Source organism: Sphaeramia orbicularis, chromosome 7 (genome assembly GCF_902148855.1).
Source record: "Sphaeramia orbicularis chromosome 7, fSphaOr1.1, whole genome shotgun sequence".
Lineage (NCBI taxonomy): Eukaryota > Metazoa > Chordata > Actinopteri > Kurtiformes > Apogonidae > Sphaeramia > Sphaeramia orbicularis.
The window spans coordinates 47,532,379-47,548,805 of NC_043963.1; the positions used below are offsets into that span (position 1 = coordinate 47,532,379).

Below are 16,427 nucleotides of genomic sequence, written 5' to 3' on the forward strand. Positions count from 1 at the left end.
ATCAGGGTGTAGTTGGGAAACACTTTCAGAGAGTAAAGTAGGCCTAGATGGAAAGCCTCGGGCTGAATGATAATGGTGGCCATACAATTGTCGTGTATTTTTTAAATTATGTTTTTAAATGCTCACTCCATCTTCAGAAGGTTCCTCGCCAGTGGAAAGAATCTGCTATTGTCCAAAACATGAATTCCAAGGTTTCTTAATGAGTATAGGCTTGTGTCACTGACATCTTGATATGAAAATTTTCAAAAAGATTATTTGGGATGTGATGCTGAACAATGTTCAAGCAAATCTGGATCCACTCTGGTTTGTTTACAGGTCCAGAACGGTGGTGAATGATGTGGCAGGCATTATTTAAACTATGATTTTAGCTCTCCTAGAGGGAACCAAAGCTGTTGTGTGACTTGTTTTAAATGATTTTTCATCTGCTTTTAATTGCATCCAACACCATATTTTGCAGAACAGCTGCAGTATCATCACATTAATCCTGGACTGATATGTGGACTGACTGTTTAGTTAAAAGTATGGGAAAGATAGCAATGCAAAAAACCAAGAAAGCCTTTTCTATCTTTAAACAGTGTTAAGATGTATTTCACATTTTGTCCACATGTGCACATTTCGCAATGTATGCAACATCTGGAGAGCATTAGCGTGTGTTTGTGGAGCAATATCTATCGATCACATTAGCATAATATTGCATGACAACCTTATGGAATTGTAGAATGTTTACATTACACTTTAGCATGAACCAAGGAACACAGGCTGTAGATTCATATGGAAGAATTATGAACCAACGTAAGATTACACCACTGCTGACAAGAGCAAAAAGTTCATTGTTTAGTGGAATATAAGATCTTATATGCATTTGTACTGTGTGATCCTTTGCTGTTTTCCCAGTGCTGTAATAATGATTGCTTCAACTGAAGATCAAGTTGTTGGCTACTTTTGTTCATCTTTGCAATGAATGTCTCATCCAGATCATCCTTACAAACAGAAATGTCAGCTAGATTAATGGAACTTTTAGGATCATATTCCAAATTCTGTACATCACTGGGCTTTGGGAGTCATGTTTTCTGAAAGATGACAAATTGGAACTGGATTTGTGGTATGATGCACTGGTTGGAACTGGTCTCAATTTAAAAGAAAAGTACTGAATACTTCCTAGAGCCTCTTTTGTCTCTAGTGTTGGCATCATCCACAGACATAAGCTGAACATTCTGTACAAAATCAGGAAAAACTGTGATACCAGATGAGCCCAGTAAAGTTTGAACAAGTGGTGCCAGGCACAACAAACCCTGCCGCTCGCATGTATTGTAGCTTATTTTGGCATGGATCCAGCTGATGTCATCATGTCTATGCGTGTGCTGATGTCAGCATATCAATTGTTGCTATATATGTGCCAAGTTTGAAGTAAATTGAAACAAAATTTATGTTTTTATAGAGATTTGAAATTTTGCCCATTATAAGTAAATGGGAGGAGAAAAAAGATTTTAAAACTTCATACAAAATTTGAGCTTTGACCTACTGTTCCCAAAATGTAATCAGATCTGTTCTGGGTCACTGGCAATCTGTAAACCCAATTTGGTATGAATCGAAGCAATAGTTTTGCTGCTAGAGTGTTAAACAAAGAAACAAGCAAACAAAGAAACAAACCAAAAACAATACCCCTTGCCTCCCCTTCGGGGGCAGGGTAATTATTGAGGAACAGTTGAGAGCTTAAATCATGTTTCTGTATTAACACAGGAGTAAGCAAAAGAGCTCCAAAGATGCCATGAATTTTCATGATGTCTTGACTATGACCAGAAACTTCTTTGCGATGAATATTTTTCCATGTTTATTTCAAAATTACCCTTTTATTTTTACACTTGTGTTATTTGGGTGTGTTCTTAAAGCTGCAAGAAAAGTTATGCACTGAAATTCACAAATAAGAAGAATAAAAGTACTGAATATGTATCTGTTGATGATGATGATCGTGTTTTGCATGTTTTTTACCTGCAGTTTGCAGTGCTGTGCAGATGTTCTTTACCTGTATTTTGCATTGTTGAGCAGATGTTCTTTACCTGTATTTTGCAGCATTGTGCAGAGCAGCTCCATCACTTTTCTTCTATTCCATTGTTTGTTTTCAGGACCATAGTGAAAACTTTGTACATGGTGCAAACATCCCAGAACAGCCTGGATACACAGACTACATAGACTGTGCTGCCAACACCACAAACCATGGTAGACATGTGTTTCACTCTCTATCTGCACACATAAGTCACTGCTCATAAAAAATGTTTATGAAAAGCACAAATGTGGCAGGAGAATGTTGTAAAAGGTGCTAAGGACAGTGTTGGTTTGATGCCAACACTTATCATTTCTGAGATGTTAATTTTGTGTGACATATGGGCATCTAAGTTAGCAGTCCATGCCAGTTTTGACCCTTGTCGTCGTCTGAGCAGAAGTGTTACAGACGGTTCTGTCACTTCAGACTTGTTGACAGTTGTCCGTTTTATGTCACCTCCATCGTGCTCTTTGGCCTGGTTTTGGAGACCGAGGATGTGGCAGAATGCTGTTATGGCTGACATCCTCAGCTGACAATGAGCCTTTATGGATGGTATTTGTGCAGGACTTGAACTTTATGCTGCAGAGTCATCCGTGTCTGCTGTCACAAATCACATTGTTCTAGAAGTTGAACGCCACCATGACTCTGCTAGTCATAGTCATAGTTTGGAGAAGTGTGTTTGCACTGTAACGGTGGTACATGTCATGGACACGATGCTTTTGCTGTGTTATTTAACTCTGACCACGGAAAGGGCAAATAGAAAAGTATGACCCTGGATGGTTTTAATGCGTTCTTTGTTACCTCACATATATGCAACCAATTTCAGATCCAGGCTTTAGGCGCTGTGGTGTGGATCGACTTTAAATGATTTGTGCAGATACGACCTCAGGTGTGACCTACTGAAACACTTCATATTATTTCCACCCATATTGAGGCAACTGAATGGAGCAGCTGAGGCGTTCACTGTCTGTATTCTGTATTCATCACTTCACTTCATCCTTCACTTCATCCTTCACTTGTACATCACTCAATAAGAGACCAGTGAATGTACATCAGAGCCTGAACACGTCGACTGAAACTTAAGCTCAAGTATTTTCAATTAACTGAAGTGAAAACTTTAGGACTGATTGAAATTTGACAGTTTTTTTTTTTTTTTTTTTAAAGAAAACGACTGTTCTTGTAAATGCTTTCTTTGCTTAGTAAAGATTTTAACAGGATTAAAAAAAATCTCTCTCTCTATATATATATATATATATATATATATATATATATATATATATATATATATACATACATACATATATATATACATACATATATATATACATATACATATATATATATATATATATATATATATATATATATATATATATATATAAAATGCATTTCTGTTTGGTTCTAATTCTTTGTAGGAGCTATTTCTCTGTTTAGTTTTTTGTTCAAAGTTAATTTACATTTTTGTTTAGTAATTTAGTATTTTTTGCTAATTGTTTATTTTTGATTCTTTGTCTTTTTGTTTGCTTAATATTTAGAATATATTTTTTGATTTTCATGGTTATTGCTTTCATTCTTTACTATTTAGCACCTTTTTGTTTTGTGTTTTCTTATGAGTTTAGACCGTGGGCACCTGGGCATAAATAGGCAGCACTAAGGGAGATCAGCATGCACCTGGGTGGGCCTATGAATTTTTTTTTTTTTACCAGACAGTCAGTCTGGTCAAACAGTCAGTCAAACAGACAAACAGTCAGTCAACAGCATGACAGGATGAGCAGGAGAGACAGCATAAAGGCCTTGGTTGTTGTTTGCCTGCAAAAAGCCAGAAAATAAACCACTTGGGATACATCTAATAATAATAATGGATTAGATTTATATAGTGCTTTTGTATGAACACATACAGTGCATCCATTATTCATTCACACTCTGGTGGTGGTAAACTATATTTATAGCCACAGCTGCCCTGGGGCAGACTGACGGAAGCGTGGCTGCCAATCTGCGCTTACAGCCCCTCCAACCACCAACAAACATTCATACACCAGTGTCAGTAGCAGCATTGGAGGCAAGGAGGGTGAAGTGTCTCGCCCAATGATGCCCCATGACTGGGACAGAGCAGGATTTGAACCGCCAACCCTTCGTTACTGGACTTCCCGCTCTACCATCTGAGCTATGGCCATCCCAAGGTATGGACTAGGGTATGGACATTGTGTTTTTGACTGCATAAACCACAAACCCATGGGGTGCATCTAGGGGTTATTTGAGTTATGTTAAAGTCTTGAGTTGAGTCACTTTTAAGTAGTTTAAGTTTGATGACAAATAGCCGCTATATTCTTAAAGTCACTGAAGGGAACAATAAACAAAATTAAACCCTTACCTGCTGTTTTATTGTCTTTTTTTCTACTATTCACTGTAAATAAACACAGTGACAAAGCATCTTAGGTACCACATCATTTCACTTTAATTCTGTTCTTCATTTTTGCATACAAAATAGCATTTCCTCTCAAACAAACAAGTTTCCTTTTTTATGTCTCATACACTGTACTATAGCTGCATGTGAAAATATATTACTACGTAATATAGAGATCAACAAGAAAACAGGACACAATATATTATCACTGTAATACAACTAGTGTTTTTTTCCCTACCGTACAAGGCAACACACTAAATAAAAGCGTAATAAAAATACAAGAAGCAATAAGTACAAAAATATAACTGGATAAAAAGCTTATTAATACAAGAGTGCTTTGTCTTTGGTTAAGTACATCCGTCTTATCGGGTGTGTTTCCGCTCCATGTGAAGCGGTGGAATCGGTGAACACCAAACACGTCACGGCGGTGGTGTGCTTTAACACTGTACGTCCTTCCCCATCCAGCTTTTCCCCCACATTTCACATACGTTTCTTTAGAACGAACACATGGACGTAATAATACCTACTTATAATCTATTTACCAAAATACCCTCAATGCACCAGAACCTTAAACACACACAGGCCGCTACCTCTCACACCCTCGTGGTTAACATTCGAGTTGACTTTCAGTAGAGAGTTAATCAGCCTCTCGTCCGCTCTTGTTACTAGTGTTTGTGAGTGAAAGCATGATTGTCGTCTAAGTGGAATAAAGTGGGTTACACTGATACAAAGGTGCTGTGGGGGAATGAAGTAAGAGTGGCTGTAAATATACTGTACATACGTCTAAATACCTGAACAATCTCTAGATGCACACATTAAATTACAACGTCAGGGCTCTGGGTGCTTTCACATACACAATATAAACACCTGGGTTTATTTTAAGGCAGTTTATGTGACATATGTTGAGATTTCAAACAGTTCAAACAGCTCCTCGTGTCATTGTCTGGATTTCATTAAAGCTGATGATGAAGACGATTAAACGTGATTTTAACAGGTCGTTCAATGTGGCCAAAATGATCAGATGCAGGTCGACGGTAATGCTTTGGAGAGAGAATTTAAAGTTCCACAACCCTAACCCATTATTCATAATGACTTTTATGTCGAATGTTGTGTTTATTGACTCCAACAAGAGACACATTCTTTACACCAACGTCGTTTTCTTTTTCATTTCCTCCAGGAAGTTGTGATATCTTGATCGTGACAATTAACCCATAAAGACCCAAACAACCAAAATCATCTACTAATGTAAAATGCTAAATAACTTCTGAACCACTAAACCTATTAATATGTTGAAATACTTGGTATAAAATGCAGTTATTCATCTTTTCATGGTCATCAGATATGACCCATTTGGACGTTCACAGGCTCCGTAGTGAAAGTGGAAACACTGTCATATTCTACAACTTTGATTCACCAGTAAAACCCACAGTTTGATCAATGACAGTGGATGGACATACTCAGTTCATGTTCAGTTAATGATATCTCTGCTGAAAAAGGAACTTTTTCTTCAGTTTTCTCTGTTTCTGGTATAATAACCCTCAACTTTAATCTGGGCTTTTATGAACATCTACATGATCAGTAAATGAAATATAGGAAAATACATGATTTTGACTGAAAAAAAGAGCAAAATACAGAGGATAATGTGATAAATGGTCATCAATCACTTAAGAAAAGTTAAATATAATGGAAAAAAACATTTTGGAACTGCCACAAAAGTAACATTGGGTCTTTATGGGTTAATCCAAATTTATCCAACCCCAGAAAATTGTGCACAAGATTTTCTAATCCAATTTTATCACTGCATTGACCAAACATTGTAGTTTCACCAATTGTAGACGTCGCCAAACTCACTTTATTTTATAGTGGTAAAGATATTAAAAAGCAGACATGAACTATATGGACAAAATATTGGCACACACTGAATTCAGGCATTTTATTGCCAATGAGGCCGAGTGACAAAACTATACTGTAAAATGTCTGATTTTGTATTGTGATAAATATTGAAATTATGTGTTTAGAGTTTATTTTATTTTCATTGTCATCTCAAATACTGACAACATGCTTCAGTTTGTTTTTAGTTAATTTTTACTTTAATATTTTTCTTGTTCTGACCATAAATATCATTTTAAACCACAAGTAACTCTGGTTTCTTCAACTCTCAAAAATCAGCCTTTAAACTTAATGAAATGTTGATGTGACATTTATCTTGATAATGGTCAACAACTGACAGGAACGTTTTTATCATGTTTCAACTCAGGTCCTACAAGCTGGAGGTTTGTTGTGTGTAATATTTTTGTTAACCCTTTAGGTGCTGGGGTATTTCAAAAAGCTGTCTGTTTCACTCAGTTAAATTGCTTGCTGCTGTATTGAGGCTTTGGCCCTAAAGAGTTAATATAGTGAGGAATATTTTTTGGTATTTTCATACTGTTGAATACTGAAAAGAAAAGTTATCAGTGTCCTGTGACAGAATATATTTGAATGTTTTGTGCTTTGCATTTTCATTCCACAAACATGTTATTCCTTTTAGTAATAAAAGTCCCTCAATTTCTTCATTTAGAGATGAAACAGATTTTGTTGGTAATGTATTTTATCAGAAAAGAAAGAAAAGCTGCCTTGATATCAGGCATTTAAGGCTGTAACAATGCCACACTACACTACAACAGTTAGTATGGTTTTTTGTCATTAGATTATGTTTTTTAGTAATTGTTTCTGGGAGTTGGAGGTAGTTTTTACTTAATTCACTCCAAGTATTTTTTTTCTTGTTTTGTTTTTTTTGGTTTTTTTTTAGAAAAGCTGCTGGTAAATTGTGAAAACACCATTACATAACTGGAGGAATGGCTTTAGGAAAAGGGACAACTGTTATTGAAGTGAAAAACTGCCCATCAGTAGCCATCAGTGACTGACGGCGTCTCAGGTTTACACATATTCTAACAAAACCTTTTTTATTTGTCAATGAAAAAATTCTGCCAAGCACAAAAACTAACAGATAAAAATCACTACTAATAGGAAACGCTGTTCTGTCTTTTTGGTGACGTATGGTGAAACTTGACAGAAAATCTGCAGTGATCAGATAAAATTGTAAGTTTGTGCAGAATTTCCAGGGTTTGTTTAATGTGAGTGTTGTGGTCACTCTACTGCAGCTTCCTGGAGGAAGTGTCAACATTTCAGGTTCTTAAAACACACACTTCCGCCTGTTTCTATTACCACTATTGGACGAAGAGCCCATGTGTGTTCCAGGAAAACACAAGCACTGATACAACACAAAGGCTCATTATGAACACAGATGCCTTTGCACTGTCACAGGATACGCTGCATGGCACTGTGTGTCTGCTCGCAGGTTGGTTTTCTCTGTTTTGGAGGCCATCTACCGCCGCTGTGACAGCATCACCTTGTTGATGAAGTTGACGATGGCGGGTGCAGGCTGTTCGGGGTCCAGCTCGGCAAACAGGTGGCAGACGTTCTCCGCTAAACTGCCTGGCTTTTTAGCGACAAATCCGAACACCCTGAGGAAAAAAAGGCAAATAAATAGAGAGATTTGATGTGAAGGAGAATGTGGAGGAAGTGGAGACGTTCAGACATAAATTTGTTCATGGGTCAATAAGACAATAAGGTGCCTTCGGTGAATCTAACTGTCACCTTGAACACGCTGCAAAAAAAATTGACATGATTGATTGGGGTTTTATTCTGAACGGACAAACACTTACACACATACAGCAGTACAATTTTAAACCTCTTGAAATTTGATTTAATTGTTTTACACAATTTTCTTTGAGAGAATGTACATGATTTGTGCATGTCCCTTACACTGCCCTTGTAACTTTAGTGAGTTTGATAAGTGTTAAAAAAAAAAACAACTTTTTAGATCATTTACGTCATTATACTCAACAAGTTTTTTTTGGATAAAAACAAGTAATTTTTATATTTATTATTTTATTTTCATGATAATATTTCACATTCTACACATGTGCTTGAAAGTGCTGTCCACCCTGTCCCTTTGGGAGAATCGCCCCTTTAATAATCTAATAATTATAGTCTACGAGAGCATTTAGCATTTTGTGTTTGTACTTAGATGTGTTAAGTAGGCCTGTAATGGTACACAAAATTTTTGGTTCGGTACGTTTTCGGTTTTCAAAGCCACGGTTCGGTTTTTTTCAGTTCAGTACGGGAAGAAAGAACACCCCTCAAAATGTCTATTAATGCATTTATGAATTTTTTTTAACATTTTTCCCCCAATTTTTGGAGACAATAGAATATAGAAAAACAGGAATAATATAATTCTGCTGCTACAAATCAAATAGAAAATAAAACAAATTATTAATATTACTAAATGTATTTTAAACATTAGTATTGCACTTTTCCCTGAAAGGTAGTTTTGAACAAACAAGAAAAATCTAATCACAGTTCTGTCAGTTCACATTCTGCATAAAAATAACAAAAAAATCCACATGAAGTGCAGCATTAACAAGAGGATAAACTGGTATTCTGTTTAAACAAACTGAAGAGAAACTTTGACAACACCATGAAGCAAATTATTTATTTTAGGACAGAGAACAAACTGTTTAGGACACTGTGTGTATTTGTGCGTGCCTGTGTGCACGGGGGATTTTTTATTTTTTTTTTGGTGGAGCCGGGGGGTAGTTATATACCTGGGGGTGCGGTCCATAACTAACGTAACAAATGCTGTTGTGAAATGAAAGTGAAACTTTACATACTTTCAACGTTCTATTTATTCCTCTGTTGTACAGCGTGCGTGATAGACAGACAGACAGACAGAGCTAGTGTAAGTGTTTTAGAACTACCGTAGTTCCTAGGGGCCAAACAACGTCCGTCTTATTAACGTCTCTTTCCTCGTTGTTGTCTTTCACCTGAACCTGAACTGATCCAAACTGGACTGGACTGATGGTGGAGGGTCTTCAGTCTCTTCCTTCCAGGTTCACATCATATTTGTTGGTTTTTTTAACCTTATATCCTTTTTCTTTTTCTCATCATACTGTGCCGTTTTGGTACAGCTGTGTACTGAACCAAACAGGTGCGTACCGAAACAGTTCGGTTCGGTACGTGTACCGTTACAGGCCTAGTGTTAAGCTTAGCATGTCCACCCTGTCACCACAAAATATCATTTTAAGGGGTCATATTTTGCTAAACCCACTTTCATTTGTACATTCATTCGTGTATTTGGACCCTAATAGTTCAAAAAGTTTGAATTTGAACCCTCCAGGTGCTGCAAAGCTATCTTTATATTCATTTTGGCAAAAAATTGCGTGGATTTCTACAACCTGTTTTAATTCCGTCTTAATTTGTTGTGTCTATGACTAGTTACGTCACGACATTTGAACATAAAAGGTCAAGACTTCTGTCGAACATTTCTCCGAGTACGACATAACTGTTTGTTAGCAGCAGCAGTTGTAGTCCATACTGAAAATATGTCCAAACTTCGAACACAAGAGGCTGAACGGGACAGAGCAGCACAGTCAACAACTTGGAGGGGGTGGGGCCTCAAGTGGCTCATGTGTATTTAAAGGGCCAGCGCTCAAAATGACCTTTCTGGTGTCATTAGTCAGAAATAGGGTTGAAGATGGACCTTTGGAGTTGAATTAATGAAGAATTCAGACCCAGGTATACCATTTACGGTTTATGTAGACTACGGGGAAATGTTTTAAAATGCATAATTCCATTTTAAAAAAAGCAAAATATCACTCATTTAATATAACATTTTTCAGAAATTCTTAATATATTTGTTGAACAAAGTCCTTTTCAAAGATGACCTACTGACCAATTCAAGGTCCAACATTTGGTCAGTAAATGCTAATTTTAGCCAAAACTGTCCACCCTGTCATTCATTACCTCCGCCAAGGAGGTTATGTTTTTGTCGGCATTGGTTTGTTTGTCTGTCTGTTTGTCTGTCTGTTTGTGTGCAAGATAACTTAAAAAGTTATGGATGGCTTTGGATGAAAATTTCAGGAAATGTTGATACTGGCACAAGGAACAAATGATTAAATTTTGGTGGTGATCGGGGTTGGTGGGGGGGTGGGGGGGCCCACTGATTGGCCTTGGTGGAGGTCTGCGCTCTCCAAGTGCTTCTAGTTGTTACATGTATTTGTCAATAACAGGGTGGACATATTTGTTTTATATTTTGTGGTATGCTTGTACTTTAATTAAAAATGATCAAAAATGTGTGCGCTTGACCAACATGCATTACTAACAGCCTACAGTCGACTTAACACATTGAACATAAAGTTAAGCGCAAAATCTCATGGTTTTTTTCGGACATTTTAAAGTCTGAAAGGCACCTTACAGTGATATTGGCCCTAATATTGTCTGTGATTTACAACTGTCTAGAGGTGATTTAGTTTTAAGTAAAATGCTGATGTGGTGATGATCTCTTTCATCGTTAAATCATGTACGCTGGTATGATTCTGCTAAGGCTCACATCCAATCTGATGCCATGCACAGGCTCTCCCAATGTTCTAAACACATGCCTGGGTTCTTGTCCTCACTCTAAACACAAACAGAGCACTTACTTAACAGTGGTGTTGTCTGAGTTAGTCCACCTAAAGCCAAAAGAGAGAGAGAAGAGGGCAGACTCAGACGCAGGACATGCAGGCAGAGCGGCCAAAACAAGCTGATGTTCAGCTGCAGCCACGGCCAGCATGCACACAGTCACACATCATATCTGAACTAAAAGGACCGGCCTCTCATGCATGCTCACAAATGCAAACAAAGCATGGAACCGGTGTATGGAATGATGTACTGGGCTTGTAGGTGTGGTTCTACAGGTTAGTTCTGCATCTGTTTACACATGAGTCCACCTGTTTGGTCTTCATCACGTACCTCCTGTCTTTAGGGTCGATGCTGCTGAAGGTTACACTGTTCACGGGGTAATGCCTTCTGAAGAAAACTCTGCACAGAAAAAACAAAATAAAGAATGAGACATGGAGGGTTCATGACAAGGGAAATGTTACATTCTGCTGAATTAGCATGTATACTGTATAGGGGTGGATGTACTGGGTCTTTATAGAGGTAACCCATAAAGAGCCAGTGTTATGTTTGTGGCAGCTCCCAAATGCATTTTTCCCTCTATTTAACCTTTCTTAAGTGATTTAGCACAATTTATATAATATTATCCTCTTTATTTAGCTTTTTTCAGTGTAAATCATGTACTTTCCTGTATTTAAATCACTGATCTTGTAGATGTTCATAAAAGTTCAGATTAAAGTTGTGGGTTATTATATCAGAAAATAAGAAAAAAGAAGAAAAGTGACTTTTTTCATCAAAGATGTCAATAACTGAACATAAAAACAAGTATCTCCATCCACTGTCATTGATCAAACTGCATGGGTTTTACTGGTGAATCAGTGTTATAGAAGATGACAGTGTTTCCACATTCACTACGGAGCCTCTGAACATCCAAATGGGTCATATCTGATGACCATGAAAAGATGACAAACTGTATTTTACGCCAATTATTTACACGTTTTGACAGAATTAACGGTTCAGAAGTTATTAAACATTTTAGATCAGTGGATACTTTTGGTTGACAGTGGATGATTGGGTCTTTATAGGTTAATGCTGCCTTCGTGTGCTATTGGAAATTATGACATTACGAGTGTATTGTGTTCAAGTGCTTTTGCTGTTGTGGCGAAATCATGGCTGACACACTATTTATCATAACCTGCTACTTGGGTTTTGAGCGTGTTAATTCATCTGCATCTGTATTTCTTTTTGTAAATTGTGTATGCTATAAATGTGCAAAATCATCAGCTAACAGCAGCAGAACGTTAATAAAAGCAGTGTTTATCATTCATGATGAATACCTCAGTGCTCTCTGTCATGTTGAAAAGTTCAAAGGTTATTTTCATCTCGGCAGTTCCTGCATCAAAATCTTTTACCAGTTCTACATTGGAAAATATAACATAAGGGGACATTCATGAGCAATTTTTGAGCTCGTAATTAGTATTTACCAAAATTCCCGTAGCACGTGAAGGCAGGATTAGACCAAAAGATGATATTATGAGTGTAGTGTGAAGTCCTGACTGTAGATGGCAGTAAAGCTATTTTATCTGCAGAGGAGAAATGTGAAGCCAAACATCTAGCAGTAGGTATTTACTTCATAATGGTTTAGTGCTTCCTGTTATTCCTGGAGAGAGTGCATCGGTTCTATTTATTTAATATTATTACTTATTTTTTGTTTGTTTGTGTTGTTTTCAATTTGATCTTGTAGTATTGTTATTATGTTAATGTTGTTTTATTTGACTGTTGAGTGTTCTTAAGAAGGAAATATAAAGGTGAATCACATTGTCTTTATGCTTGGAAATGGATACTGAATGTCTGTTTGGAATGGGAGGACCCCAGGAAGAGTAGCTGATGTACTGCATCAGCTAATGGGGATCCTAATAAATAAATAAAACACAGTTAGGCTACTGAATGTCATTATTGGCCTGAACCCAGAGTCAGAGCTTATAGTAATATTAAAGAGCACTGACTTTTATCAGTTAATGACCACCTCACATCAAATGATTAAGAGGACAGGAGCACGTGTCAACTGAAAAAATAAGACCAATGGCCCTGTATCTCACCGGCATATTCTATCAAACATCAATAACAAGTTGAATTTCTGCTGCTAAGTTAGAGTCCTGTGGTCTGGATGCAGATCAATCACCCAATAGAAGTGGGTGGTATTTTCACTGGAGGAGAACTCAACTAATTAAATCAAACTCCATATGACTTCCTATCAGTGCTCAATAGTAACCATATTGATGTGTTAAAGCATTCCCATGTTATAAACCATTAAAAGTAAAGGCAAATTTTACATACTTCAAAAATTTGTCAAAAATTCAAAACTGTGAACAAATTTTTTAGACATTGTCCCAAGGAAGCAACATAAAAAATTTGAAACATTTGATATTTGTCTCTGTAAGAGGCACCCTCTGCACAACCATAACATTATCCATTTCTATCAGTACCCTTTATCCGGCTGTTATTATTAGTATTATTGGTTATTTAGTTATGTATTTTTGTTCATTATGATTTACTATGCTAATATCATCACTATTATTACCACTGTTGTTAATGATAACGATTTTTTCCCCTTCTTTTTTTTATTATCATTTATTGTTGTAACCAACTCCTTCGTCTTTTCTTTCATTTTTTTCTCTCTCACACACACACACACACACACACACACACACACACACACACACACACACACACCAATGTATAATGATGAATATGTAATTAGTATCTGTTACTGTTTTGTCTTATTTGTTATCGTGTCTTTCACATGTTTTATTATGTACTGCTCATTTAATAAAACAAAAAAAAAAGAAAAAAAATTGAAACAAATCTGACCAGTAGTTTCGTCAGAGAAGATGTTTCAAGGAATTGCTGATGAAGATGACGCCGGACACAGTGCCTTCACAATAACTCATGACCTATCAGCTGATGAGATAATAAAATGCAAACACTAAAAACCCTCCTGTCTGTATGTGACAGTGTTCTTATACGTACCTGCGCTGGCTGTCGGTCAGCGTGATGCCCTGTGACGTCACCTTGAACTGGACGACGGTGGCGGCGGGGCGGGGGTTTCGGCCCAGAGTGGCATCTGTTGCCTTGGCGATGGCCTGAGGGCCGGTCAGAGACTCAGTTTCCACCGAGTTCAGGTAGAGAACGTTACAAGCTGAGGGAGGAGGAGAAGTCAGCACATGTGATGAAACTCAACTGTCTTATGTGTAAGGTTTGCGGTTTAGTTTCATGTGACGTCATCTCACCAGCTCCTTGTTTGAGGAGGTCGGCGGCGGTGCTGATGTGACTCACTGGTTGAACCTCCGTCACCTCTCCAATCAGATCTACCAAGATGGAGGATGGACACTGTTACCACAGAAATTATTCTAAACTTGGTGCCATTTGCGAACTGTTTGTTCGATCTAATATTAACAGACTTTAACCCTTTAACCTCTGAGACATTATTCCAGGTAAACGTGCTGCTGTGAATTTGTGTCCATTTCAGGTTCATAAAAGCTGCTGTGAGTATGTGCTTGTGTTCCTTTTCTTCAGTGGTTTTGTTTTACTGTGTGTTTTAGGGTCAAAACGGGGTGAAATAACAGAAAAAGACAAAGAGAGGAAATGAAATTTTACAGGTTTTTACTAAATAAGGCACTCAGAGTGTACATCAATAAGAGATTTAGGATGTTGAACATGAACTGTGAACTGGAACACACTGAACAACAACAGGGATTTGAATTTTGCCCCAGTAGTTTGCCCAGTTTTGGGGCTCGTTTTTTTCTAAATCAGTCCAGCTGCTTTTTGGCACCTGGTTGAACTCCAAAAAGCAGTTACATGGTCAAAACTCAGTAAAACTCAGTAAAAAAAAATAAAGGAAATCATGACAACTCTGCAAACAACAGTGAAAACAAAAACGACAAGGAAAACAATGTAAAAAAAAAAAAAAAAAAAAAGAAGCCCAAACTGTCTATTTTTATAGTCAGTCAGTCCCACTTACAGCTCTGTGTTTTGCCCCCATTACACAGGCAGCCAGGGGTGCACTGAGCATGCTCAGATGTCTATGGAAAGAACAAGGTCTATTCTATCAGTGTGTTTTTAAATTTTTCCTACAAGCAAACGGTTGAATTTCTATAAATATTTCAAATAAAATAAACATCCAGAACATTCACCACAGACACATCAGGGGTTAAAGGATTAACTGAATCTAAAAAGCAGTGCTGACCTTTCTCTGGGATCTTCAGGGCGCAGGGTAAAGAGATGGGTGTGATGGAGTGCTGGTAGACTAAGGCAGACAGACTCCCTGTAAACACGTCAACACCAGTTAATGACCATCATCTTGTAAACAATTTCAGCAACTACAAGACATACATATGCATATCCAAACATATGCTTTTAAACTTGACTGAAACATTGCTTTAACATTTATCTGTTTTCGACACTGACTGATATAAAAATCAACATTCTGATATTTCTGGCCATATTACCCTGCCCTTTGGTATTAAGCAGGAACTGGATGCTGATGTTTTTTTTATGGTAACTTTACATGTAACTCTAATGCCTCATACCCAGAGGTTACAAATATTGCCTTGTACATGGACTGGGGGTTAAACTGTTCTCAGGCTTCAGCCAAAGACATTTAAAAGCAGATCACAAAAAGATTACAAAAGTTTTTAAAAACACAACTATATTTTTGCTCACTTATTTATGTATATTTCTTTAATTTAATCATATTGATAATATATTGTCTAGTACATATTGTACAAATTGTTGTTCTAAATGTGTCTTAAGAGTGTATATATATATATATATATATATATATATATATATATATATATATATATATATATATATATATATATATATATATATATATATATATATGTCACAGTAGAGATTGAAATCCAGTAGGATTCCTAATCCTACTAGGACAGATAGGAATTGTAGTTTGTCCTAGGACAAACTAAAACTAGGACAAACTGAAATCCTACAAGACATTAGGATCTGAAGATTGGAATTCCAATCTGTCCTAGGAAAATTTGCAATCCTACTAGGACAGATTGTAATTCTATTTGGAAGTGGGATCTGAAGATTGGAATTTCAGTCTGTCCTACGGCAAAAAATAAAAGAATTCTGTCAGGACAATCTCGAATTCTATTAGGAGAATGTCAGATTATATCAAAATGTATGGAAAATAGACTGAATCATTTCACACCCAAAATTCCAGTCAATTTCAGCATAGGTAAGCATACAATATCGCCATCACTATTCCAGCTGAATTATTTTCATATCTTAGATACAGTATATGTCCCTTAGGTTAATACACATTGTAATAAGGGTGCCAGCCGTTTGGTCCAACCTTATTCAATGGCCGTATGTAAATGTCATTGGTATGTAAATGGACACATTTGCATAGGGCCATTATGAGTTAAATTCTCCTAGGACAGATTGGAATTCCAATCTTCAGATCCTAATTTCTTGTAG

The 16,427-nt window shown here is 36.9% G+C and overlaps 1 protein-coding gene across 5 annotated transcripts in view; it reads right to left on the bottom strand.

The window, feature by feature from the left end:
* Positions 1 to 7,142: 7,142 nt before the first annotated feature.
* tns2a (tensin 2a) overlaps positions 7,143 to 16,427 on the bottom strand; it is a 77,059-nt gene continuing 67,774 nt past the window's right edge. For 4 of the 5 annotated variants that reach the window (XM_030139160.1, XM_030139158.1, XM_030139157.1 and 1 more), the window contains 6 exons: positions 15,169 to 15,246; positions 14,213 to 14,290; positions 13,953 to 14,121; positions 11,277 to 11,345; positions 10,967 to 10,996; positions 7,143 to 7,948 (listed from right to left, as the gene is read on the bottom strand). In XM_030139160.1, the coding sequence (XP_029995020.1) occupies positions 7,810 to 7,948; positions 10,967 to 10,996; positions 11,277 to 11,345; positions 13,953 to 14,121; positions 14,213 to 14,290; positions 15,169 to 15,246 (563 nt within the window). In that variant the 3' untranslated portion in view covers positions 7,143 to 7,809. The remainder of the gene's footprint in view (positions 7,949 to 10,966; positions 10,997 to 11,276; positions 11,346 to 13,952; positions 14,122 to 14,212; positions 14,291 to 15,168; positions 15,247 to 16,427) is intronic. The other variant, XM_030139159.1, reaches the window with a different exon arrangement.